General features: G+C 55.0%; 6 protein-coding genes across 6 annotated transcripts; 1 reads left to right on the forward strand and 5 right to left on the reverse strand.

The window, feature by feature from the left end:
* Window positions 1-803: 803 nt before the first annotated feature.
* On the reverse strand, window positions 804-6,650 carry KVR01_002836 (uncharacterized protein). The gene is made up of 3 exons (XM_044794196.1): window positions 4,962-6,650; window positions 4,686-4,890; window positions 804-4,625 (listed from the first exon to the last, which is right to left on the reverse strand). The coding sequence occupies exons 1-3, from the start codon at window positions 6,239-6,241 to the stop codon at window positions 1,404-1,406; spliced, it is 4,707 nt and encodes a 1,568-aa protein (XP_044647851.1). The 5' UTR covers window positions 6,242-6,650; the 3' UTR covers window positions 804-1,403.
* A 3,359-nt stretch (window positions 6,651-10,009) lies between these two features.
* On the reverse strand, window positions 10,010-11,521 carry KVR01_002535 (uncharacterized protein). Its single transcript, XM_044787400.1, has 2 exons — window positions 11,071-11,521; window positions 10,010-11,002 (listed from the first exon to the last, which is right to left on the reverse strand). Exons 1-2 carry the CDS (start codon window positions 11,261-11,263, stop codon window positions 10,290-10,292), a joined length of 906 nt encoding a protein of 301 aa, XP_044647550.1. The 5' UTR covers window positions 11,264-11,521; the 3' UTR covers window positions 10,010-10,289.
* Window positions 11,522-14,358: 2,837 nt separating this feature from the next.
* KVR01_003429 (uncharacterized protein) lies at window positions 14,359-14,808 on the reverse strand (the record flags this gene model as incomplete). Its single annotated transcript, XM_044794546.1, has 1 exon — window positions 14,359-14,808. The coding sequence occupies one exon, from the start codon at window positions 14,806-14,808 to the stop codon at window positions 14,359-14,361; it is 450 nt and encodes a 149-aa protein (XP_044648444.1).
* Window positions 14,809-15,987: 1,179 nt separating this feature from the next.
* On the reverse strand, window positions 15,988-16,758 carry KVR01_003468 (uncharacterized protein; the record flags this gene model as incomplete). The annotated part of the gene is made up of 1 exon (XM_044793779.1): window positions 15,988-16,758. One exon carries the CDS (start codon window positions 16,756-16,758, stop codon window positions 15,988-15,990), a length of 771 nt encoding a protein of 256 aa, XP_044648483.1.
* Window positions 16,759-17,267: 509 nt separating this feature from the next.
* On the forward strand, window positions 17,268-20,476 carry KVR01_003061 (uncharacterized protein). Its single transcript, XM_044785833.1, has 3 exons — window positions 17,268-17,441; window positions 17,514-18,966; window positions 19,037-20,476. Exons 1-2 carry the CDS (start codon window positions 17,390-17,392, stop codon window positions 18,110-18,112), a joined length of 651 nt encoding a protein of 216 aa, XP_044648076.1. The 5' UTR covers window positions 17,268-17,389; the 3' UTR covers window positions 18,113-18,966; window positions 19,037-20,476.
* Window positions 18,735-19,047, reverse strand: KVR01_003636 (uncharacterized protein; the record flags this gene model as incomplete). The annotated part of the gene is made up of 2 exons (XM_044788348.1): window positions 18,735-18,953; window positions 19,021-19,047. 2 exons carry the CDS (start codon window positions 19,045-19,047, stop codon window positions 18,735-18,737), a joined length of 246 nt encoding a protein of 81 aa, XP_044648651.1.
* Window positions 20,477-24,293: the final 3,817 nt, after the last annotated feature.

A 24,293-nucleotide genomic window follows, 5' to 3' on the forward strand; every position in this document is an offset into this window, starting at 1 on the left:
GCATTCCTAATAAATTTACAGCCTGAAGAATGACCTGTTGATTTGAATCATGTGTATGATATAAGAAACTGAGAAAACCTTGTATTTGCGTCCTACGGCCATTACACCAACCCCCTGCCCTCGAAGGGACTCCCTTTCTCTGTTTCCATGTGCTCGGATCGTTGCGGCTGGCTTGTACCTGTGCGCCGTGAAGACCGTCCCCGGTGCCTATCACTCCATGCAGGGTCTAGATCAGGACTGCCAAACTGAGTTGACACATTCACAGTACAAGTCTTTTGGAGGGGGGATCCCAGGTGAGGAAAGTCCTCTACAATGAGCTGTGCGAAAGTCTCCAGCAGCGAGGATAAGGGTCGATCATGTGTGCTCGTAATACAGAAAGTACCTACTGCTGCCAGATGGATTTCGATAAGGAATCCCAGAGGACCCGAAAATATTAGACTGCTTGGTGGATAGCACAATATTACTCGAGCCCAGACGTAGGGACCGGTACGAGTTCTGCATGTAGTGATGGAAGTTCTCACTGTGGCACAGGGAGAGGCTATAGCTGAGCGGCTGCACTATGATCCTAGCGCCTATCAAGTCTGTAAAAATGTGATCTCATTGCTTTGGTATTCCTTTAGATAGGCGGGACGTTGGTTGAGCGCCCAAGTTCTCAAGGCGTACTCCGTAATCCCACGGCATCCATTGATCAGGGGACTGCCGCAGCGTCGCTAACATGCACATGAGTGGAATCATAAGGAAACCTACACGTGGTCATCGTAGAGGAATGTTTCTCTGCGTCATCTGACGCAAGAGACTCCCATTTGAAGACTACTCAGCCATCTGTGGCGAACGCTTATCGCATCGCTTTTCACAGATGACTTGGCTGAGACTAGCCTCACTCTCTACCTCCCACCATGAGAATGTGTTGAGCAAAGTGACCGGCCTTGCTCCACGAGCACACAAATCCTGGAGAGAAAGCCAGTACAGTAATGTACGTTCCATCGAATTATGAGATACCAGTTGACTAGAACCCAGAAGCGAGTCAAAATATGAAAAATGACAGATAATCAATTGATGCCCTCAAACCAAAAGCGCCGAGGCCCACCAGCTTGGAGGCTGACACTTAAGTAGCGTGTCCAGCTGCGTGGCCTTATGTACAAAGGAAAACACACCCAAGGTATATGTAGGCGTTATCGATGATCCCATCCGCGTTAATGCTGCTATGCACCCGTCGCACCCGACTTGCCTTCTTTCCCTCCCTGAAAAACAAATGGGGTAAAAAGCATCGAAGATCCATCATGACGCCGTGAGTTCATGAACGACAGTATATATGCACGCGCACGTCCAAAATTCAAACGTTCCAATGTACGGCTCATCTGGTGTGTAGCCAACGCTGTCCTCTCCTTGCCCTTGAGAGGTTCTTAGTGCAGCTTGATGGCTTCGAAAAGCGTCAAGCTCAAGCTTGTATTGTTCTCTCCCACGTTGGATGTGGGCTCGTTCAAGATCTCCCATCTTTTGAAGGTGAATGCGCTTAGCTTTTCCTGACCCTGCCCGCCTGGGCCGACAGCATTCCCCCAGATATTGCCGCCGGCTGCGCCAACGCCGAGGAACCCGGCACCGCGCGGCCGTTGCTGCTGTCCTTGCTGTCCTTGCTGGCTGCCCTGGCTCTGCGCCTGTTGGGCAGTGGCCGGCTTATCCTTGTGCGATAACATGAGATTGTCGAGTGGCGCCGGTGCGGAGCTGAATATATACCGGAGCCGCGAGTCTGAGAGCGCTTCACGTAGAATGCGAACACATTGCTGGCGTATCTCGTCGGACAGTGTGTCAACCAGAATCACGGCGACATCAAAGACGCGGTGAATGAGGTAGACGGTCTGGTTCGAGGGGACACGCGCGTCGCAGGTAGCAAGGGATGCCAGGCCATCGAGTTCTTGCATGATGCCGGACAAGACGAGCAACGCGCGCCCGCGAATTTCATTGGATGCCTTGTTCGCGGCATCATGGACATGTGTCTGAAGGGTTAGGTATGACAGCATGAGGGGGAGCCAGTTGACGAGGACTGTGACTTTGACGTCCGACTCTGAAGGCAATGCCAATAATTCCCACATCTCAGCCAATCTGTCGACTGTGGCAGAAGCAAGCTGCAGCGGAGACCGAGAACCCATCAGACTACCGCGACCGATTGTATCGATGACAGATAGCAGACTCTCCGCCACAGAAATGCTGTCGTCTGGCGGTAGAGGCCGGTCCTTGGAGGGGAGAAGCTCGAAAAAGCGGGTCTGAGCGCGGATGAGCAAATGCTGCGTGATTTCAGGACTCAGAGTTGGAAGCATCCCAGTCCAAGTGATGTTGCGTGCATCAATGGCGTTGTCCATGGCTTTGGCAAAAATCTCGAGCTGGGAGGCTTGCCGGTCTTGGGCAGTGGCCCCAGAGGTATTGTCGTTGGGTCCGAACCCCTGAGACAGCTTTAACTGACAGAAGGGCAAAGTCAGCTCGTTCGCAAGTCCAAGGACCTGGTCGAATGTGATGTTGGTTCCTTGGGCAGTGTGCGGGAGTAGCAGCCGCGTCACAATATCGTCCATCATCTGAACTACCGCCGGATCCGATGTTTTCATGGGCAACATCTTGGGCACAGCAGCTTGGTCAGAGAGTACAAGCGTCCTGAGAAAGCATATAAGACGATTCTGAGCCCGGGAATCGGCCAATGGAGCTGATCCGGCCACTCCTCGAGCCTGTGAAGCACAGAATTCCGACAAGGCATTGCGCACAAGAGCGACTAGTTCCTTTAGATGCGACTTGGGTGCCTGGTTCTGCAGGATCCTGAACCGATATGTCTCCTCCGGTGTCAACAAGTCTTTCGAGGTCGGCGACATAGTCAACATTTCTAGCACCTCTTGGACATATGTCGACGGCGTTCCAGCGAGTTTGCCAGCCGGGTGAGAACTCCCAGTGGCCGATGCAGCGTCTCCGGTCGTAGTCAGGATTATTGAAAGGTTGAGACATCCCACGCTTATCATGAGAGGGAATATGCGGGCAAGAGGTGGTCGAGTTTGGGGATTGCGGATGCCCAGGACCCACTTGGTCATGAAGGAGTCGAAATGCTGCATGTCAAAATGGCGTAAGCGCGTGAGGAGGGAGCTGTACGCCCGGAGTCTCTCATCCGCCACGCCCCAACAAGCTTGAACTTTTGGGATGATTTTGTTCAAGAAGCTGTTCATCGTGGTCCGGTCCATGCTGGTCTTGTTGGCAAGCCTCTTCTCGATCTCATCCAGGAGCTCGCCTTCCTCGTCCTGGATCCTGGCCGCCATGTTGTCGCTTACTGGGGACGACGCATCGACAGCGCTGCTTCGATCATTGCGGATGGTCTCGTTGAGATGGTTGACGAGGGCATCCTGTCCGGGTATCCGAGGCGCTAGCATGGCCATCGAGGTCAGCAGGGGACGCGTGCCAGCAAGACCCTGGATCTGTTTCATGTTATCAAGCCTCGCCAGAAGAGTTTCAAACAGACTCTTGGCGGCATTGAGCGCGCCAAAGACTGGGAGATGCAGGTTCAGTGTATCAGCGGACGAGGACAGTATGTCGGCATCATGAAAGCCCGTTGTTGTCTTGAGAAGGTCGGCGAGAGTTTGGAAGTCTTCTGCAGCTTCCAGGATGGACCTGACGCCATTGAACGTTGAGCAAGGCAGCTGGAGCCCTTCTTTGCCAGGTAGCTGGCCCTGGGGCACGCCTTGCACAAAGGTCCGTCGAATGAACTGACCAATCTCGACCTTCAACGAGCGGCTGCTCAGATTGACCCTTCTGCAGAGTTTGCCAAGAGGGATGGCGCTGCTCTTCTGTGCAGGACTCCAGTGGAGACCCAGGCTGCCTCTGATGCAATTGATGGCCATCTCCTGATCCTTCGCCTCGTCCTCGACGCTGTAGGATGCTCTCCCTAGCATATTGGTACGCATGCTAATCAAAGACGGGGAGAGGGCGTGGAGCGGTAGCTCCACCAGCAGTCGACTGCTGGCCGGCCCGTCTCGCATGACGCTGTCCGAGTCGTGTAGCCCGCCTCGGGCTATGAGCCACTGCACGTAAATGAGAGGGTCAAAGGAGCCAGAGTGAACAAGCTCGGCGACCAGGTGATACAAGGAGTTCTTCCTTTCCAACTCCTCCAGTGGGTCGGTGTTTAAAAAGTCCAGGACTGCAGCGGTGGCGTCCAAGCCGAATGCCGTCCACGTAGACAGAAGGCGACACGCAACGTAGATCCTAGCCAGTCCGGGACGGTACATCGAGATGGACCACTCCAGTGTTGTTCTGACCAGTGTGGCTTGATCTCTGGACATCTGCCAGCATTTTGTCGGTAGGTCATCCGGCATCGGAGCCTGAAGAGTCCCGTCGAGCATCTTCACAATCACATGCCGTGTCGCAGGTGGCGCTCGCACGCTGGAAACGAGCTGCTCATTGCGGGCATGTATTCCTCTGTACGCAGCCTGGACCAGCTCGTCGTCTGCAGGTAAGATCGAAGACAGAGCATCGCGGTGTTTGGCCCATGCTGAGGGAGAGATGAAATTGGTCGCGCTCGAAACCATCAACGACTTGAGCAACACCGCTATTCTCGACGACAGCGGAGCTAGAATATCGTTGTCGGGGTGGTTTTGAATCTGTCTCGGTGGTCAGCAAGCGTCGCGGGATCTCAGGGACTATGTGTGGTTCGATCTCACAGTGGTGTTCTGGTTGAGCAGGGCAACGACCAAGCGCCGACCGTATTTCCTTAATCTCAAAAGGTCTTTCCAGTAGATCTGCGTCACTAAGAGCCACATGGGCAACCTCGCCTGGGTGCAATTCTCCAGCCCGGAGACCAGCCATTCCATGTAATGGTCGCGGTCTAGTAGGTGTTCGGCGTATAAATGTGTGGCAAGGCGCAATCTAGGGGACGTCAGTACTTGCGGAAGCATGTGAACAAGGACATGTTCCTGGACAGGGCAAGGGTTTCTTACGCATAGTTGACTTTGATCTTCCACTCGGCGTCCTCAAATGAAGACACAACGCCATCGACAAACTGTTCGACAAACATGGTCCAATCGCGGACCCATTTGGCCTCACCACCCATGACAACAGCGCCGTTGACGCCTTTACGCTTGAAAGCCCTGACCTCATTGGCTCCAACGCACTTGGCCAGCCAGACAGCCCGGTCGGTTGGGATGTTCTTGTTGAGGCACTGCTCCAGCAGGCCTTTGCCCCGGATTCCGTGTGGGATTGTCCTGCTCAACCGACGGAGCGAGGTGGTGGGGTTGGCGAGATCCCTTAGCCAGCCCTCCCTCTTTGTATCCGTAACGGTCACCCGCGGAGGCGGCTTGAATGTCGAAGCAGAGCTGATCTGGCCGTTGTGCCGCCTTGACCCGAGAATGCCGGTAAATACGGTGGAGAGCGCATATAGGCCAGTCTTGTGCTTCAGACTGGGGAATATTGCGCCCTTGGCCGACGAAGTCTCGACCTGTGCCACGGGGGCCTTGTCGAAGAAGCCGGTCTGGATAAAGGTCTGGGTGAAATGGTCTTCAGGACCGTCGCCGGTCCAAGGGTTGAAATCCGCGTATGCGGTCGGAGGGGCGTTGGTGGACCCGGTTCTCGAGGCGGAATCGCCCTTGCCCGAGGCGTTGAGGACGAGGTAGCGGGGCGCGGCCGGTGGGACCTCGACCGTGTACGGCTTGGGGCGGACATCCTTCTTGACGGGTGCGGGGGCTGGGGCGGCGACGTCCTTCCTCGCATCGGGGACGACGAAACGCGTGCGGCGTCTCGGCATGGGCAGAGGGATATTGTCAATATCTGCGGTGGGAGCGCCCCTGGAGGTCTGGGGGCTGCTCATATCGCCCAGGTCGGACAGGTCGCCGGACATGCTGGGCGCGGCCGGGCGCGAGGAGGCGAAGGACTTGAAGGGGTCGAGGGGGCCGGCGCTGGTGGGGGACTCGATGAAGCCAGAGTGTGTGATGCCCTGGTTGGACAGCTCCAGCCGGAGCCGGGAGCCGCCCCTGCGCGGGGTGCCGTACTGAGCCTGGGCGGCATTGCTGTTCTGACTGCTCGGCTCTGCGGTGAAGTCTGCGGTGATGTTGTTGTTGGAGGAGGTGCTGTTGGCATTGCTGTTGCGTATGGGGGAGGATGGTATGTATTGGGACGACAGGGTACGCTGATGGGCAGGCCGCTGCGACAGGGAGCTCGAACCGCTGAGGGATCTCGAGGGGGGCTGTCGCTGTGGCACGCCCATCGGGGGTCGTGAGGACATCGCTAAGCGAGGCGTAGGTGCGCCATCGAGGTGAGATCCGGTCGGCGAGGACGGGCGAGGACGGGCCAGGACGGGTTGGATATGCGGGCCTCAAGACGAGCGTGCACAGGGCGGCAGGACCGAGAGGTGATGGGGTCTGGGATGCAGGCAGCGGCCCGAGAATGGGAGGGCCGGGTGTGGCGAGGGGACGGAGGGAGGGTGAGGCTCGAGATGGCAGACGGGAGCAGTCAGTCAAGACAAGATACGGAGTAGACAGTCGGTGGTTCGGTCGTCTGAGGTTGGCAGGTCGTCGCCGGCCCAAGGTTACATGGGGGTAAATTGGGTAAGCTTGGCACAGAACAGCGCTGGTTGGCCTGTTTGGACCTTTGGCGTGGTGGGTGGGCAGGGCGGATGGCGAACTAGGCGAACTGGGCGAGCTGGGCGAACCGGGTGACTGCAAAAGTTCCAGTGCACCAGATGGGGTTTGGGGGTGTTTCCAGGGCCCGGCTTCTGGGCGACTGACGCAGTTTGGGCCCAGCCCAGCAGTCAGCACCTGTCAGGTGGGTCACGGCGGGTGCGAGTTCAATGTTGCAGCGCGGCAGCCGTGGCCTGGGAATGCCGAGTATTGACCCGGTCTCATGAGTCGAGGTCGTCCAAGAAGCCAGACCCCCAAGACCCCCAAGACCCCCAACCCAGAGCGCAAGCACTTGTTGTCTGGTAATAATCCAGCAGTATGTCCTCGGGTAGCCCCCTCTGATTCGCCAGGTCTGAGACCACCAAAAGGCGGCTTGCGTCTCCCTCTCCCTGCCCTCCTGAACGTGGTCCAACAGCAACAGCCGGACCTTGTCCTTGTGAGATGCAAAGTCCCGACTGGGGATCTGGCCCTGGACTCAACCCTGGCGCGGGAATTGGAAACCCCAACCTTCGGCCTGGCAGAACATGCCGCCGCTTCGAACCTCGGATTGCCAAACCTTGCCCCCACCGGGTGCCACGGGTGGGCAAGCTGGCAAGGCACAAATGCTGACACCCACACGGGCTACCACAATCGACCATCTGGCTGGCCCTCCCGCCTGGCCCTCCCGCCCCCGTGCATGCATTATGCCACCACCTGCCAACGTCAGCTACGACAGACAGACAGACAGACACCCTCCGTACTACCTGACGTGTGCCTCCCCCGGCTCGCCCTCTGATGACAGTGACCCCAGTGAGACTGACTGCACATACACAGTAGCACATACAATATGCAGGACCTGATGTCTCAACCAGAGGCCCACGCAGGCTCGTGTTGTACTGTTATGGACTGCGTCTGTGTACCACAAATTACTGTCTAGTACAAGTACTCCGTACACAGTACCCAGCTGACATTGCGGCAATCCCGGTACTTAGTGTGGCCATCTCACAGATCTTTAGCCCCACATGGGCGTGATACCACAGTACCCACCCTAGCCTTCTTTCGACCGTAGTGGCCCCGGAATGTTCCACCCCTCTGGGACGGCCTTCCGAAAGCCCCGCGGGAAAAGGTCCCAACCGCCGCACCAGATTGCAACCCCGGCTAATGCCTACCTGGGTACTTGGGTACTTGGGTACTTGCACACCCACACCCACGCTGCCACGCCAGATACGGAGTCCCGTGCGACCAGCCCAGCCCGCACAAGGGCCTCGTTCCGCATCGCGAACCACAACAATCGTGCTCTCATCCTCCATTGGCCCCAGCGCCACCTATTTTGGCTTTTGGTTTCATTTCACCCCGACCTTTGATGCCAGACGAACACTCCCTAAGGTTCGCACCCGGGCCGTGGCGGTGACGCTGCTACTGTGCGCCTCATGCGACGCCTGCTGCGACGCCTGCAGCCCAGCCCATCCAACGACAGCTTGCCCGGGTCGAGGGCCAGCTAATCATCGACCTGGCCAACCACTGCGTCGCCAAGAAACAATGTCTGCCCATGCTGCCTCTGAGCACTTCTTATTTCCTCTTTTACTCCCCAGCCAAAAATGGCTGGGTTCCGGGGCACTCCCGAGCGAGTCCCGGCCCAATCCAGCCGGCTGCCGAACCCTCTCCCTCCCTCATCGCCGTCCTTGGCCTTGAGTCGACGCCGAGAGTTCTGGTATGGTCCAACGACCGCCGCTGCTCTTCTCTCGCCTCTCTTCACTGCGTCCAATCATGTCTACTGTCACCCTTTATTAAACTCCGAACCAGGTTTCCAGCACCACTTGCGCTTTGACACCGTGTCCTGCTTCTTGATCGGCCCACCTTTCAGCCCGCTTTGCGGACAGTGTCGAGGAATCTTGACCTGAGAAATCATCGGCTGCCCCCGTGCTCTACTCAGTAGCCTTGTGAACGGCCGTCCAGGCCACTGGCAGTGTGCGGTGGCCCTGATGATACATCAGGACGGATGAGGAATTACCCGCGCTGTTCTTTGCTGCACGCACGCAAAAACGGTAGTCAGACCAGTTGCCATATTATGCAGGAGCACTTGTTCGTATTGATTAGACTCGCCCGGGGAGCACTGCTGGGTGCTTCGGTTCAGCTTCGGGGGAAGCTGGGCAGACTGGGCACGGCACGAGCAATGTCTGTCCTCTGCAACACTGCACGTTTCTCCTCCGTCCACCATCTGTATTTCCAAGGCCCGTAATAGTTACAAACCCTAGCTCGGTCGGTCAGTCAGTCAATCAGCCATGGGTGGTTTCGTTTTTAATCCCCATACATATAAAATGTATGTGGCGCCTTCATACAGTGGTAAACACCCAAGTCCTCAATCAGTCATATAAGTATCAAATCCACGCCTTGAGGAGGTGTGGGTGCATCCGGTTTCCTCTTGGCTTACTGTGAAAGCCGACTGGTGCCATTTGTATATTACCCGATTTTGATTCGGTCGTCGAGATTATCTACGGTGGTTTGCAAATGGTCCATCAGTCGATGCCCGAGTACAATGCCTGAGTACGCAAGGATAGACACACGTGTCCCCGAGCCCATTTGTCTGGATTTGAAAGAGAATCTTACCCTCGCTGAATAAAGGTTGGAGCTAATTATCTGCCAATACACGTTCGGATTTTCTAATGGGGCGTGCCAGGGTTTGTCTGTGTACCTACCTGTATAGGTCCAAAGGCCCGGGACCACGAAGCAAGCGCGCGGGCAGCCTCTTTGGGTCACCCGTCCAACTGCTCATAGGATTCGCGTAGTGCAAACCATCTTCCTGCCTTCTGTACTTAGCCTCATTGGGCCAAATTTTCGGACTTTCTATTTCATCTCCGGTGCGGCTCGAGCGGGCGGTCCTCCAGATTCCCATACATTCCAACAATTTCCAAGACCAACAAGGCCAGAACCACGCACTTGTTGTGGGGGGAAAACGCCTGGGCTCGCCAAGTTGAGCCATTTGGTTGACCGAAAGCGCGGCTGACTGACTCGGACCCTGTACAAACTATTCTTGGAGTGACCGCGCTTGATATGCATTCCTTGGACAGCGTGTGTTTAGATTTGATCCATGGTGTCTGGTAAGCTGCAAGGAGGGAAATCCCTCGGCTTGCCTGAAACTCGGATCTCAGGAATTGAGAACGATATTGAGAAACTGGCCCTCGTGGTGAAACTGTGGGACAGAGGCTCTGCCCCGCAAACTGCTTTCTGATGTTCCTTTTCATCAGCTTGCTACCGAGTTTCCTGCGCGTCAGTGTCGAGATGACCAGATTCTATGCTCACTTAACTACACGCACGGAAAGAATGCCGGTTTTGTTGGTCCATGTACCGATCCACACAGCGCCAACACAGTTTTTACTAGGCGAGCTTATAAGGGGTTATGTCAAAAGAGATCCGTCTATTCGTCTATCCTTCAAAAATCTATCGGCAGTCTATTGATCCTTCAAGATTCCTCGTCTACCGGTATATGAGGACGGCCTTTGCGTTTGTGCTGTTGGGTGACAGCATACACTATGAACAAGTAAAAGGAACAAATTCGCGAATATTACGAACCCGGGGGGGGGGGCCGAAACCGCTTGCCATGCGCTGGATCGAATTGGACCATGAAAGGCATGCGTCGAGGCCTCCCAAGCGGTATCGACATGCACGTAGCCCTCATCAGGATGTCGCAGTTGCTGCCGCTTCCTTCTCGAGGACGTGCTTCAGGAAGCCAGTCAGAGGGGCCACCCACTCTTTCCTGACGGGCACATGATGGCCTCCAGGATGCACAAAGGCCTCCGGGTCAACAAAGTGGTCTGCGAGTGCCCTGCACCTCTCCTCCGCCACCACAGTGTCCAGGCTCCCAAAGAAGTGGCACGAAGGCGTCTTGATGCGCCCCTCATACAGCCACCCGAGCCCAGCACCAGGCCGGGCGACGAAGCCCGAGTACAGGATGCAGAACCTCAGCGGGCGCCCGCCGTTGGCCTCGCGCAGCCGAAGCACCCACGCCCGCTGTGCCGGGTCCTCGGGCAAGGCGCGGTCGGGCTCCATCGCGGCGGCAACAAGCGCGGCGACGGCGGCCCCCTGGCTGAAAGCGAGGACGCCGTCGACTCCCCCGGCGTCCTCGATGGCGTCGGCGACGGCGCGCATGCCCACGTCGAAGCCACGGTAGGGCCCCGCCTCCTCGTCGTGGTAGAACCACCCAAACGTCTCGGGGGCCTCCTCGCCCTCGGCGCCGTCGCGGGGCTGGAAGCCCGGGATGTCAGAGGGCTGCAGCTTTTGCGGCCCTGTTGGGTAGATGCGAGAGGCGTTCACGTCCGGCAGCGCCTTGGCCATCAGCTTCGACATTGCGCCCGTCTTGGACCTGAAGAGAGGGCCGGTCTGCGCATAGCCTTTGGGCAAAAGATCAGCACATTGTGTTTTGCCACGGCTGAACATGGATAATTGATGGCAGACTAACCGTGCAGCATGAGTATCTTTAACTCCTTCTTTTCCACGGCAGGCTTGTGACTATCTTTCGCGTTCTTGGCCGTGGCCGGCTGCTTGGCTGTGTTTGCAGACATGGTGACACACCGGGCAGCGTTAGTAAGGCTCTGCGACAGGTGCAAGTGAGGCCGCAGATTGTGAGATTTGATCCTGCGGAATGTTCGCATGAATTGTGTAGACTAATGCGCAATTATCATTCGAGGCTGACTCAGAAGGAGTGGACTTGGGCTGCTCGTTGGTTAATAAAGTGGCCTCCTAGGTACCTGTGTAGGTACCGGCAGCCCAGAATAGTCCCGGTGCACGGACCACTAGAACAGTCCACCGCACCCATGCCATCGACAACAGAGTATCGTAGCAATGACAGCCTCTACACGCCTTGAGGGCAGACAACATGCATTGAGTCCATGTGAGACACTCAATATGCGATCTCACTGACTGGAGGCAGCCCGGGCGGCCCGGATACGTGCAGCTTCCAGCTTGAACCATGTAGGGCTGTGGTGACGAGAATGGAATGGAAACCCTTGTGCACATGTGCAGTATCATACGATACATATGTAATCGCTGCACAAGTGCTTCGAGAAGTGGACCACATTGTGGAATCACACTGTGGAGTATCTTGGATTATAAATGACAAGGTGCCACTAACATTGAAGTTGGGTCTGTGATTGATATTTGTGCTTCTGACTGCAGGTGGAGTCGAGCCATGCGTGTAACCCGTGCGTGCCCTGATTGCCTCGGTCATACGGATGCAATGGTTGCGGCCGGCCTTACAAATTGAGAACGACTCTGTGTTTTAGTACTGGTACTTGAGTTTCAGAGACTCCACTGCATGTGGAACATGTAATGCACACTTGGAAATATAACCAATTGATACAAATGAATCCAATGAGAAGCTTCTGCTCAAGTGCTACATAGGTACCAAATTAACGCAACCTTTGAAGACCAAGACAGCCTAAAGTGAGTACTTATACTCATACTTAAGTAAGTGATTGACACACAAGACATGGATAATTCTTTATGGCCTTACCATTTCTACATCATCTCATGGAGGCATTCCAACTCAGAGAAACATTTGTTATTGTTATATTATGTCACTATAACATAGAATCTTTTGATGCTTCCCGTGCCTTGCCTTGCAATTCAAGTAGAAGACAGAAAATCATTGTAAGTACATTTGGACTCTCAACTTCTGTCATGGTCCGATAGCACTGTTACAAAGAGCCGTAGCATGCAACTCACTGGTTTGCAGAGACTACAGCCCAACAATTACCAACCAACATAGGTTGTATGCGGTGCCCCTTAGCCTTGTCTGTGTGTTGTAAGGCTGAGGCTATAAGCACCTATTGTATTATAACTATTGTTATTGGTACTGTATTCTTTCTAAGCGCTGGGTCTTGAGTGCTTACTGAGACGGATCTATCGAGTGTTGCGCAATAGTCGCCCCGGCCAAAAGGCCACAATTCCAAGTGGCCCAAACTTGGAATTCAACACTTATAAGCTTCGTACCGTCACACTTACTACTGTATAAAGGCACTATATATGTTTTCGGATGTATATAGAATAGAAGTAAAACTATATATATTATATTAATATCCTATGTAAATACTAGTAGAAATAATTTTACCTGTGAATCATTTATAATCCTGTGTATAAAGGCACACTATTTAATATTGGTAATTTAAAGTATCAGCTGCTTTGGATGCAAATGTTTGACAACTTCAGGAGTTACCGGTAACTGTGCACAGAAGTACCCGTCATGGCTTCTAGTCAAAGCTTCAGCTTGCACAACTTCCAGGGGGTTCAGACCAGCTACCTAGATATGAGCGCGGAAAGCGTCCAGAGAATATCAACGGGCTCTAACGGCATGCAAGATGCTTCGGAGCTGGAGCAGGCTTCGAGCAAAGATACCAAGCGCCAGGAGATGGACATCTTTTGCCTACCAGGCTGGTCCCTGTTAAAATCTAGTATCCTAACTGACGGCCAAAAAGGAAAATGTCGTCTAACCAATCATTCCAAACATGGCAATAGATGTGTTATATTGGTACCGCGTGGCACAACTCCAGGTACTACGCAGCCTCAATAAGGCCAGCCAGAATCTCGTAGAGGAACCAAGGTGGGAGAAAAAGCCTTGGATCTACATGAAGAGCTCTGACCCCTCACATATTTTATAACATCTTCCAGGGTGCTATCATCAGTCTGTTTCATCACGAGCAGTGCTTTCTATGAAGCTTTACTCCCTGTGATGACTTTGCCATCTACGCTACCCACACATCTCATTAGGTTGGGGGGACTCTGTGCCTACCCTAGGGTACCCGCCTTGGAGTGTTTGCCTCTTGAGCCATTACATATTTGATTACTAGTTACAAATGCATGCTGTAATGCATTGCAGCACACTGTCTGTGGAGGTTTGGGCATATTTGATGACCTCGCAGATGCCAGTATAGGTATCAATTTGAGGTCACACGCTCAAGTGCTTGGTGGATTGGTCTTATAAGCAATCCCTAGGCGTGTTTAGGTTTATATAGGGGATTGGCTATGTTACATACTGGAGGACAAGTCCTACTAGTAGTCATGACTATAATCACACATCACCCTCAAAGTATTTCGACCAAGTATGGACCACTGCTATGATGTATTTGATTTATCACAGTTCCTTATGAAGATCAAAGTGGTTTTCTTTACTGTATCCTGAAGTCATTCTGTGACTTGATGGCACGGTCTTTCTCGCAAGTTGTAATGTGATTGGGACAAATCCTTGTTATTGAAATCCTCCGATCATACCACTGATGTTGTTGCGCGGCTTGTGCATGAGCTGAACTATCGTTTTATTTGTGTTGATAACGTAAACGAGCAGAACTCAGTGCTTTTACAAGGGGTAGAAAACTGTGAGGACATATCAGCCGGCTCTCAAATAGCACCTTGAGATAGGGCATTCCATGGTAGTGAAGTATCATGAATTGCCTGTAGTGGGAAGTATCCACAAATCAATCAGCAGTTAGCAAGGTTTGGGAAAGGAGAACAAACATTTGAAAGGTTTTTCATCGAGCGATAATGCCTGAAAAGGGTATCATTCTATTAAAGCTCCATGACAGACGCATTAAACCAGAGTACGGCGGCGAACGCACAACGCGGCAAACCATTATCGTAACTTCCAAAGCTTCGCAATGGTGGAACACGCGGAGATTACCAACTTTAGAACCACTTGGGCACGAGCCGATTCCAAATCGCAGAATCATTCTGAAAATTATCCATACTCATTTCCTCACACCGCACGGTTTCCGCTGATCCCCAGAGGATTCTTAGGCGTGCTCATCTTCGCGCCCCTCGCGCCGCTTTTGTCCTTGATCTGGTTGCCAAAATCACCCACTCGACCGCCGACCGCCCGGCCACTACCGTCGACATATCTTCCCGCGGCCCCGACCTGCCTCCCCGCGTAGCTGGCGTAGCTGTCGATCTGCCGGCTGACGCTTCTGCCTACGCTCTGCACGTACGTGCCAGCGGCCCTGGACCCGTCGTTGGCGGACTTGCCCGCGGACTTGCCCGAGGTGCTGACGCTCCGGCTGACGCCGTCGACCCGGCGGCCGGCTGCGTAGGCCGCGTCCTGGATGGCCTTGCCGTTGCTGTTGATGTAGTTGCCCACCGTGTCGCCAGCTGTCCCGATCCCATTGCGGATCTGACGCTGGATAGACGGGATGAGGCCCTCGTCAGGCATTTGGGGAGAGCAATAGTGGTTTATTTGGGGACGAGTGTGGAGTCTGTATATTCTGAACGTGCCCGACGTGGGGAAAGTAAAATGGGTTGCCAAAAGGGATGAATCTAACGAGATCAATGTCTTTTGTCAATCACACAGAATCTAGCAGCTGCCTTCTGGAGTATCTAGGTGATGGTGTGGCGAAAAACAGGGTCTGTGGCGTACTGCCGCCTGAGTTAGACAAATGACGTACCCCCCCCCAATCAGCATCCCTCTCTGATGACTTGCCTGCATACTTATTAGAGATGACTTTTTTGAAGTACATCTGAGTGCATAATACATTGGGACTGATGATGTGAGATGATCATTATTCTAGATCTCTACCTACACATGTAGGTAGTTGGTTGTGGTGATTTCATATTGTTATTTGTTCTGGTGGTGTGTGTGCAATTCACCGATTGTTCGAAACAAGAAGCCAGTATAAGAGCCATACCTGCATCGTGTGATTGGCGGATCTATCCGGTTTCTTTTGTCGTTCAACATCTATGAGGTCTCTGGCGCTTTTCGGCCATGCGCTGGGCTCGATGCTACGCAGCTTCGTAAGATCGACTATGCGCGCATCACTGGCTCACCACACAGTAATAGAACTTTGCGACTCGAGGTTATAAGTATGACAACCAGGAGAGCTTCTTTCGCGGCGCCCAGGGATCTGGCGCTTGTTGGCAACTGGTTGAGATAAGCATTGTATCTGCGTGATGGCAGCAGAAGTGCTCAGGTATCGGCGCGACGTCAGACTTGCTTGTACACGGTGGCGTGTTCAAGAGATGATCTTGTTGAAATGATGAGAGCCGCAGAATCGACCCATGGGACGTATCGTCCCTCAGGGGTCACTTCACCGAGCCGTCACACCATCGTCTTGTACGTCGCAATTTCAAGGCGAGGCCTGAGCAGCACCGAAACCATGTTGCACTGGAGTTGGATCCAGTCAGGAATTGTTCATATGAGGGCCAAATCCGCGCTGTAGAGCACGGGTGCAGCCTGTAGTCCAACCACTGGCGACCTTGCATACTAGTAATTTCACAAGTTGACGCTGCTGCGGGCATAGAGCGCATTTGCGAGCTCCTCTTTTGAACCAGAATGTACCTCAGCCGGTCATTTGATCACCAGTTGATTTTAGCGGGTCTTCCTTGTGTTGCGTGTTCAAGGGCTTCGATCCGGGCTCCGAGGTGTTTCTTCGCGATCTATTTCCATCTGGTCCCTCGCTCGGTCCTCATCGTCTCTATCATCCGAGTCCGACCCGCTCCTCCTGTCGTCGTCCTCGCGACCGTTCGCCATGTCTTCATCATCTTCCTCGAGCAGATCCTCCAGGTCTCCCAAAGGACTGACCCTTGGCTCAAGCTCGTCCAGGTCCTCGAGAAGATCTCGGCTGGGCATCTTCAGCAGACTGGTGCCGCACACACGTTCTTTCACCAAAAGGTCGTCCACGAACTCGTCGACATACGTCAGGCTGGTACCGGCCCTGCCCTTGCGCCTCAGCTTCCTCTTGTCTTCAAGGTATGGTTCCAGCATCAGATAGACGTCTTTTGCCCGCCTTGTCAGACGAATATAGAAAGCAGCCAGGGCCCTGAGGTACTTGAACTTCTCTCCGCCATACTCCAGATACTCCTTGAGGATATCGTCCCCTGGGGCCAGTTGCAGCAGCTTAAAGGCGAGGCAGAGGAATGGCGTCGGCTTTTGTGTGGAGCCGTACGTTCCTCCAATGAAGTAGACGTGGTCCACGACCCGGTTGACAATGTCGGCCTCATTGACACCGAAGCACTGCTCCTTGAAGAAGTAGCTGTCGACGATCCGCTCCCGCACTGCCTTCTCCATAACATTGGCCGGGTTCAGGCCATTGGGGGTCAGGTGTACGTCACCGCCCCGCTCATCGAGAAAACGCCGCTCATCGGCGCGGTGGGTTCGTTCGGCCATTTCGCTCGGGGACACGGGAGGTATGACCTGTCGGTGCCCGGGGGCAGGGTGGGTGGTGCTCGGAGTTACGGGCTCGAGGCTCTGGTCTGGTGGAAATGATGGATGTTTCTCTTGGAGGGGTTTTCAGGCAGGACTGGAGACGTGCTCAGCCGCAGAGATAGTATTCGTCTCGCGTCGGTCACAGACAACTAGTTCTGAGGCCCTGGTCGAATGTCAAGGTCGATAAGATGGCGGGAAATTTGCTTCCCCAGACTTTCAGATGCAAATTGTTGGAGCTGTTGCAGATGCGAGAGCCCCACAGCGGGCAGGGCGGCAGGACGGCAGGGCGGGTGGTGGAAGCAAGGATTACGCGGCCCGTGCGCGGGCGTGTAGTGCAAGGATGTGCTGCAGGATGACACTTATCGATTGCGTTGCCCCGTTTGGTTTGTTTTTCTACTACCCGATCGGGAAGGTGGAGCAACAGGCCGGCTAGCAGGACGCTCAAACGCGGAGGCTGGAGATGAATACAAAGCACATGCAGCTGGTGCTCTCGCGCCCCGAGTCCGTTTCCGGGTTGGCCTCTGTCTCTCCCCATCGCCATAACCAGCTCTGAGCATCGGGTCAAATTACTTTTTTTTTATCTGTAGTGAACATGGTGCTCCTCACATCCTCACAAGTGTCTATTGCGCTCTCCTCGGCCATCGGTATGCTTCTCCCAGCCACCCCAATTCGATGGTCACGTCACGGTCAGTCGTCGGCGACTAACACAACAGCAGTCATCTCATGTACTACGGCTCTTTTCCTCAGCGGCTATGTGATCCAGCAGCGCACAGTGGGACACCTCCGTGCCGCAATAAGGCCGAATCCGTCGCCACAGATTTACATTCCAGACCGCTTTAGGGAGGACACCACAGAGCTCGCGGACGGGACAATAGTGGTCTTGGACGAGTATAACCGGCCGGTAAGACAGCGGATTACTGTTCCCGGGAAGCCAGATGGCCGGAAACATGTCGTAGGTGATGGCGAGGTCGGTGAGGTCGCTGTTGAAGTCCACGAGACTCCGATAGAGTCACCCGACGAGCAGCAGCAACAAAGAGTACTGGCGATTGAAACGCTACGGCAGGAGACGGAGGACGCAGAGGCAAAAGAGCCGAAACAAGAAGCAGAGAAGGCGTCTGTGCAGACAAAACCACAGCCGGCTCCATGGGAGACGAGGGCTGAGGGAGAGCAGACCCCCAGAGAAGACACCGAACTTTCCGAGGACGAGGCACTAAAGCCTGTCAGCAGGGCGGAGAGGAGGCGGCTGATAAAGGAGGAGATTATGAGGCTGGCACAGGGTGATGAACCTGTCTATTACCAGCGCCGGCTGTATTGATCTGATCGGCTGGTGGCCACGGTGTTATTCCAGCCGCGAGACTAGAGACAATGGTTTGGAGCATGATTATACCTGGGTGGAATAGAATGGTGCAAGTGTTATTCAATGCTCAGCGTCTGGGATAGCTGAACTCAAGTGCTGACACACAGCGTTCATTTACAATAGCCAAAACAAATCACTCGACGACCAACACGCGATCAAATAATTTGCGGACCAACTTTTTTTGGCTTCAGTTTGCCTGACATTCTCATTGTGAGCGCTGTCGCGGCCTGGTCTCCTGAGGACAACTACATATTGACCGTCGCATGCTCAAATCGACCAACCACGAACCACCATACCGTCGCTGAATGCACGCCGGGTATCCCCCACAGTGCCATATAAAATTACCATGCAATCCAAACACCAGTCCAGCCGCTGTTCATCACGGCCCCAATCCATCAATGTCGATCTTGACTTGCAGTGGTCTGGGGCGCCGTGACGGCCCCCGGTACTTTTCCTGAGCCCTTTGACCAAAATGAGCTCCCGAACGCCGTTGGTTTCTATGATTTAGATCGTTGGCGGCCAACTACGTTTGCTTGTTGACGCCATGCTTTCGAAAAACGTATAATATGCGGTGGCTCGGTTATCTGTGTCGTGAAGAAGAGTCCACCCGGATAGACCTTGACGATCCATCGTGGCTTCGGTGGTGATGTTTCCTCGGCGCCTCAACGGCTGAGCTGCTCTTTCGGTACTTGTCCTCGGGAAGGATCCCATCTGAGAGGGACGCGCCGCTCTTCAGAGCCAGACAGAGCTTGCACCGGTCACCGAAGCGGTTGACAACATTGTGGCAGTTGACAGAGCCCTGGAAGGAAGACGTCAGTCACAAACCCACACAAATCCTGGATCCGCAGCGTATCATGGTAACTTACATAGTAATTGGCACAGTATGAAGACATTTTGTATTGATTAAAATGGTACGTAAAAGACCTTGGGAGCGAATTCAGATCAACTGAATGCAGAGTGGGGTTGGCGAGATAGGCAGAACCAAGAGGACAAAGGCGAGGTACTTCGTACAATGCGAGGACGACTGTCCGAGTTGACGAAAGCGTTGAGAGGCCGGGAGGTTGGGGACTTGTGAATGAGCCGGTTGATATTATCTGGAGACAGAGACAAAGAGGCGAGGGGAAGTGGAAAAGATCAACGAGCAAAGCTTTATATTCCTCTCGAGTCGAGCTATAGAGATATGGTGCCCAGGTGGTAGCGGGCATGGCCATGGCCAGTCAGAGCCCTGGAGCTTAGTGACCGGGTAGTCCAAGACAGGTCGACAAAGCAAACAACTCGCAAATCATGTTCGAAACCCCGAGCTTAAGCTTCGTCCCCTGCCGGCCCCCTGGCGAGCCTGGGGTAACCCGTCTTTGGCAAGACGCAGGCAGGAGGTTTATCTCGACATTTGACTTTTCAGCAGCTTCGTATCTTCCCCATACCATCTCCGCCGGGCGGTGACAAGCTGCAACGGTGCGCGCGGCAGAGCCAGACAGCCAGAGAAGCCCGCCCTCGGACCCTCATCTCGTCCTCCTGGTGCGTGCCTGCTGGTGCGGTGCAGCCACCAGTCACCACGCCGGCTCGCGGCGGTCCAGCTCTCTGTCCTCGCCCCGGGACCAAGGTGCCAATGCCAGTGCCAACCCAGTGCCAACCACCACTTGTGACGGCTACGGCACCATGGCGGCTGGCAATCCTCGGATTGCATGGGCGTCGGGGCACCTCTCACGGACCGAGACTCGGCAGCACTGCGGACTAGGGACGGGCTGCGTAACAAAAGATATTCTTGGAAATGACACAGCAGCCTCTTGTTGCCGGCTGTCGTGGGTGTGCTGCCCGGCCATCAATCAGATCGTCGTATTGAGCGCCTTCATTCAAGGCCTGTCAATGGGCATGAAGCCGCCCACCGGCCTGGATTCCCTTTGGGACATTTGCCCCGACATCAACCGGCATCCCGCCACGGCCGTCTCGTCTGAAGCCTGGCCCATCAGCTACCTGCTCGGTTTCGCCTCGAGTTTCGTCGGCTAGCGAGCCGAGAAGATCAGGGCAGACACAGCACGCTTGAGGACGGCCCTGTGGCTTCACTCGAGGCACGCAGCCGAGACTGGGTTCGTCGGAAAACTCTGGCTGGACAGGCTGGACAGGCTGGAACCTCCAGAAGCCTAGACCTCGCCGCTGCATGGAGCCTCCTGGGCCTGCATCACACCCTGCGACTGGGCTGAACCCAGCAGGCCGGGATGACGTTCCGAGCCAGTCAGACGCACGGAGAGCTCCCTGGTCCGACGTCAGGAATGGCGCCCACTACAGCCCACGGGTGATGGCTGGTGCGGAGCGCATGCGGTTGTGCGGTTGTGCGGTTGTGCTGCCCTGACTGCCAGACTGTAACATCGACACTCCTGACTGCACTGCCCAGGAGCACGAGCTAGCCATGCAGATAAGCCGCAGGTCGGCGCTGGCACGAGTCGACGTCCCTTGACTGCGCTGGCCGCAGCTGGTCGATCGCTCTACTCCGCACGTTCGCCCTGAGCATCCTCATGGTGACATCTGGGACATTACCACGACACATCTTGCTCACTACATTAGCCTCAGTCGCAACCGGCTCGCGGCAGGCGACAACCGGTTGCATGAATGCGTAGCAGCCCGACATCGCCTGGCGGCTTCGCATTCATGACGACCTGGGCCTCACTAATAAAGACGGCACACGCCGGTAGTTGCACGCCGGCGAATGGGAGCCGAGATGGTCGATAATAGTCCTCACACCCCGATATCCGGGGAGTTGGCGAGTCTGGACTTGGGGGTTTGTCTGGCCTGTCTGGCCTGTCTGGCTGGCTCACCACACAGCACCATGGTCGATCCCATACCAGCGGCAAACTACAATATCATATCGCCCACTCGCATATTGGGGTCAAGGATGCCGAGACGTCGGTCTACTCCTGCTCCGCCCGATTGCGTCTGGACCACGGCGGTTCAACCCCAGGGCTGTGACAGCGACTGTCTGGCACCGCTAGGATCCGTCTCTGAGGCAAAAATACCCGTCCCGCCTCCTAGCCGGGAGACTGGCCAAACCCTACCTAAGTACCTAGCACGGAAAGACTAGCCTGACACCCAGGTGGTCTAGCAGTCGTGGTGTCTCTACGGAGCACTGTCCTGACCGTCCGACTGTGTAGCAGCTCCAACAGCTCCAGCAGCTCCAGCACTTCAGGCATCTCAACTGCGAGACTAACAGGAGGCCACGGCAGGCTGCCGCCGGAACTGTCAGGGTGTCAGGTACAACGCCTCTTCTTGGTGTCGCTGGCCTGGGCTTCCCTGGCCGGCTCCCAGGGACTAGCAACCCAACGGATTGAGTTGGCCGACGTCAACTTCCCCAACATTCGTCACTGTGGCTTGCATCAGCACTCAGTCACGCACGTACGCGTAAGTGCGTGCATGGCATTGGCATCGGAGGGCAAAGGCAATTCGCATCCCGTCGAGCTTACTTGGGCCTGGTCGCACCGCATTCTGATCGCAAAGAGTGTCTGTTTTCCTATTCCGGGATACGACAGCGTAAAGTGCCGGATCAACAATGCAGTACCTAGACCTACACCGCTCGCCACGTCCATAACACTTGCTCGCTATTCGCCGCGGAATCAGGATGTTCAAGTTTTGCGCCAGGCGACTCCGCACGCCTAAGCATGACTCTGGCATATACTTTCCCGCCCTGGCCGGTCCACTGCTGCTTTCCTCCATCCAAGGGCCTGACGAGAGATCCGGACAGACAGACACACTGACCAGATTGGATGGCTGTATGCTGCAGTCTCCTCCCACCCCGCCCCGACGTGCCCTCGCGGCACACGGGCAATCTCAATAAGGTTACCCGTCATCAGTCATGTCGACGACGGGAGACGTATCAGAGCCGCATCGCTGAGGTGTGGACGGTGTGAAATGTGGAGCCATCGGTGCATGGCGGGCGAAATGCTCGTTCTCTTCATGCGGCGTGGCAACCCCAAGGAACTTGGCTGCAGACAGCTGGGCTGAGCAGATTCGGTTTCCCATTCGGCGGACCGACGACTACAGCTCCTCTCCCTGCCACGGAATTGTGCCCACAAGAGGACTACTTCCGTCCATATAGCGGCCTCAGTGTCGAGGATCTTCCCTCCTTCATCGCACGGCTGTCCCACCGCACGTGCAGTACGACTAAGTCCCACCCGGCCAAGAATCAATGCCAGCATGCATTTTTGTTACGTGCTCAGTCGAGCCCTGCCCGTGAAACGAAACACGCACCCGGTTGCTCGCCCCATATTTACGCTGGGAAAGTTCGGGTGGTGTCGCGGAATCTGGACCATCATCATGCCCTGCTGGGCTCGCTTACTGGGACCAGAGGCAAGAGGCGGAGGCAACCACAGCAGAGCAAGGAAGAGCACGACCATGCAGAGCGATTAAGGTTGTGAGATCTACGGGGGTGGTCGAGGCTTCCTTGGCGATGGTGCAGTCTGACTGCATGTCCTACTAATGCAATATCAGTCTTGACTCCAACGATGGTCGAGCAACCCTTTGAAGCACAACAACGACAAAGGCCGTCATCAAGCGATGATCCGTCCTGACAGTCCGCTTTGCCCCCCTCCCCACCGTTTCAAGGAAAGAAAAATCCACACGAGGCGTCGTCTAGCCTCACATGTCAGTATCTTGTCTGCACTAAAAGGCACAAGCCCTTTCACCATGAGGCCAACCCGACTTTCCGATCCCCACACTGCAGACGTCACAGAAATACTCCGAGGCTCTCTGACAGTTGGATTGGCGCAGGGATGAGCACTATGTTCTCACGTTTGACAAAAGACATCAGCCGGTTCCTACCACACTTCCAATACATGATGTGCGACCGTTCATGCCTTGTGGACAGAACGCACACCATCGCAGGTATGATCCACGCGAGAGGGGGGCCACACATCCCGTCCCGTTCCAATGTGAATCCAGAAGCGAACCGACCCGGGTCGTCGTCTGATCCCTTGTTGGTGCGACCCTTCTTGGTGATCTCCCAAGAGACGAGGGAGGGACCCCTTCGATCCCAGAGCTTCGGGTCCTCTTTTTGAGGTTCACTGCATGTGAGAGCGTGTGGCTCGGCTGGGCTATTGTGGTCCGGGCGCACGTAGGCGAGGAGAGAGCCAAGGGACGTCTCCCGTCCCAAGTTCATGGTATCCGATGTCTGATGCTTGCATCCAGTGGAGCAAGTACTGTGCGCAAGACAACGCGTCAGGGTGAACCGGTTGCTCGGCGAACCAGCTGCCCAGGAAATTGCATTCCTCGTTGGGAAGCTACATGAAAGTACATGTGCACGGAAACAAGCCACAAATGTTTACCGTAGCATGGTGGGCTCGCCGTTGCTGCCACGCAACAGCGAGATCCAGCGTCGCAGCGCAGGGCCGTAAGGCAGCTTGTCCGAGTCTCCCCAGGAAGCAGAACCCTGACACACGAGGAAACACGAACGGCTTGCGAATTGCTGTCCGTCCTTGCCGAAGTGTCCGTCCCACCCGGGGGGGTGGCCTTTTTTAATAAATCGCAGCAGAAACACGAGTCACAAAGAGGGGGGGGGGGCATGTACAAGAGGCTCTATGTAGAATGCGTAAATGGCAGGGAAAAAATAGTACAGCAAAGGAGCAAGCCTCGATGCCGTCCCAGAAGTCACTCCCGAGCCGGAGATTCGCCTGTCTGATGCAGGCAAGGTAGATCGAAGGACCCCTAAGTGTAGCAAGACTATGTCGGGTGCGTCCGAAGTTAAACCTTCAACAAGCGCTGAAGCAACTGCTCAAGCCACCGTCTGTCCATACTTGTCCCACGCCCCTATTGCCATCCTCGATTGTACCTCCCCGGCTATCGTTCCTTCATGATGTAGAATTGGGCAGAGGGGGAGGGCGTGCCAAACGAAAAGGGGAATTGCCGAATGGACCCTCCTTTCCCTCTTCGCCCCACCGGGTGTAGGATTGGCGTCTTCAGAAGCCCAGAATGCTAGAGTCAGAACATGTCAGCGTGCATATACGCTTTGGCTGAAGACAGACAAGGTCGGTAGATAGTCAAGACGCAACGCTCCAAGACCGGCATAGATGTTGCACACTGAACGACAAGTGTCCAAACACAACGACGTCGCATTGGGCCGCTCGCAGCAAGGCCTCCGCCGCAAAGATGTGCGCCA

This window comes from Diaporthe batatas, assembly GCF_019321695.1.
Source record: "Diaporthe batatas strain CRI 302-4 chromosome Unknown Contig00003, whole genome shotgun sequence".
NCBI classification, from domain to species: Eukaryota; Fungi; Ascomycota; class Sordariomycetes; order Diaporthales; family Diaporthaceae; genus Diaporthe; species Diaporthe batatas.

What these genes read in the sequence shown, in the direction of transcription:
- KVR01_002836 (XM_044794196.1), bottom strand. Translation starts at nt 6,241, where the DNA reads ATGTCCTCACGACCCCCGATGGGCGTGCCACAGCGACAGCCCCCCTCG. An exon ending in AAGATCAAAGTCAACTATGC is followed by an intron (nt 4,891 to 4,961) that starts GTAAGAAACCCT and finishes GACGTCCCCTAG; the next exon opens with ATTGCGCCTTGCCACACATT. An exon ending in TGCTCAACCAGAACACCACT is followed by an intron (nt 4,626 to 4,685) that starts GTGAGATCGAAC and finishes CCACCGAGACAG; the next exon opens with ATTCAAAACCACCCCGACAA.
- KVR01_003061 (XM_044785833.1), top strand. Translation starts at nt 17,390, where the DNA reads ATGGTGCTCCTCACATCCTCACAAGTGTCTATTGCGCTCTCCTCGGCC. An exon ending in TGCGCTCTCCTCGGCCATCG is followed by an intron (nt 17,442 to 17,513) that starts GTATGCTTCTCC and finishes ACACAACAGCAG; the next exon opens with TCATCTCATGTACTACGGCT.
- KVR01_002535 (XM_044787400.1), bottom strand. Translation starts at nt 11,263, where the DNA reads ATGCGAACATTCCGCAGGATCAAATCTCACAATCTGCGGCCTCACTTG. An exon ending in AAAGATACTCATGCTGCACG is followed by an intron (nt 11,003 to 11,070) that starts GTTAGTCTGCCA and finishes TTTTGCCCAAAG; the next exon opens with GCTATGCGCAGACCGGCCCT.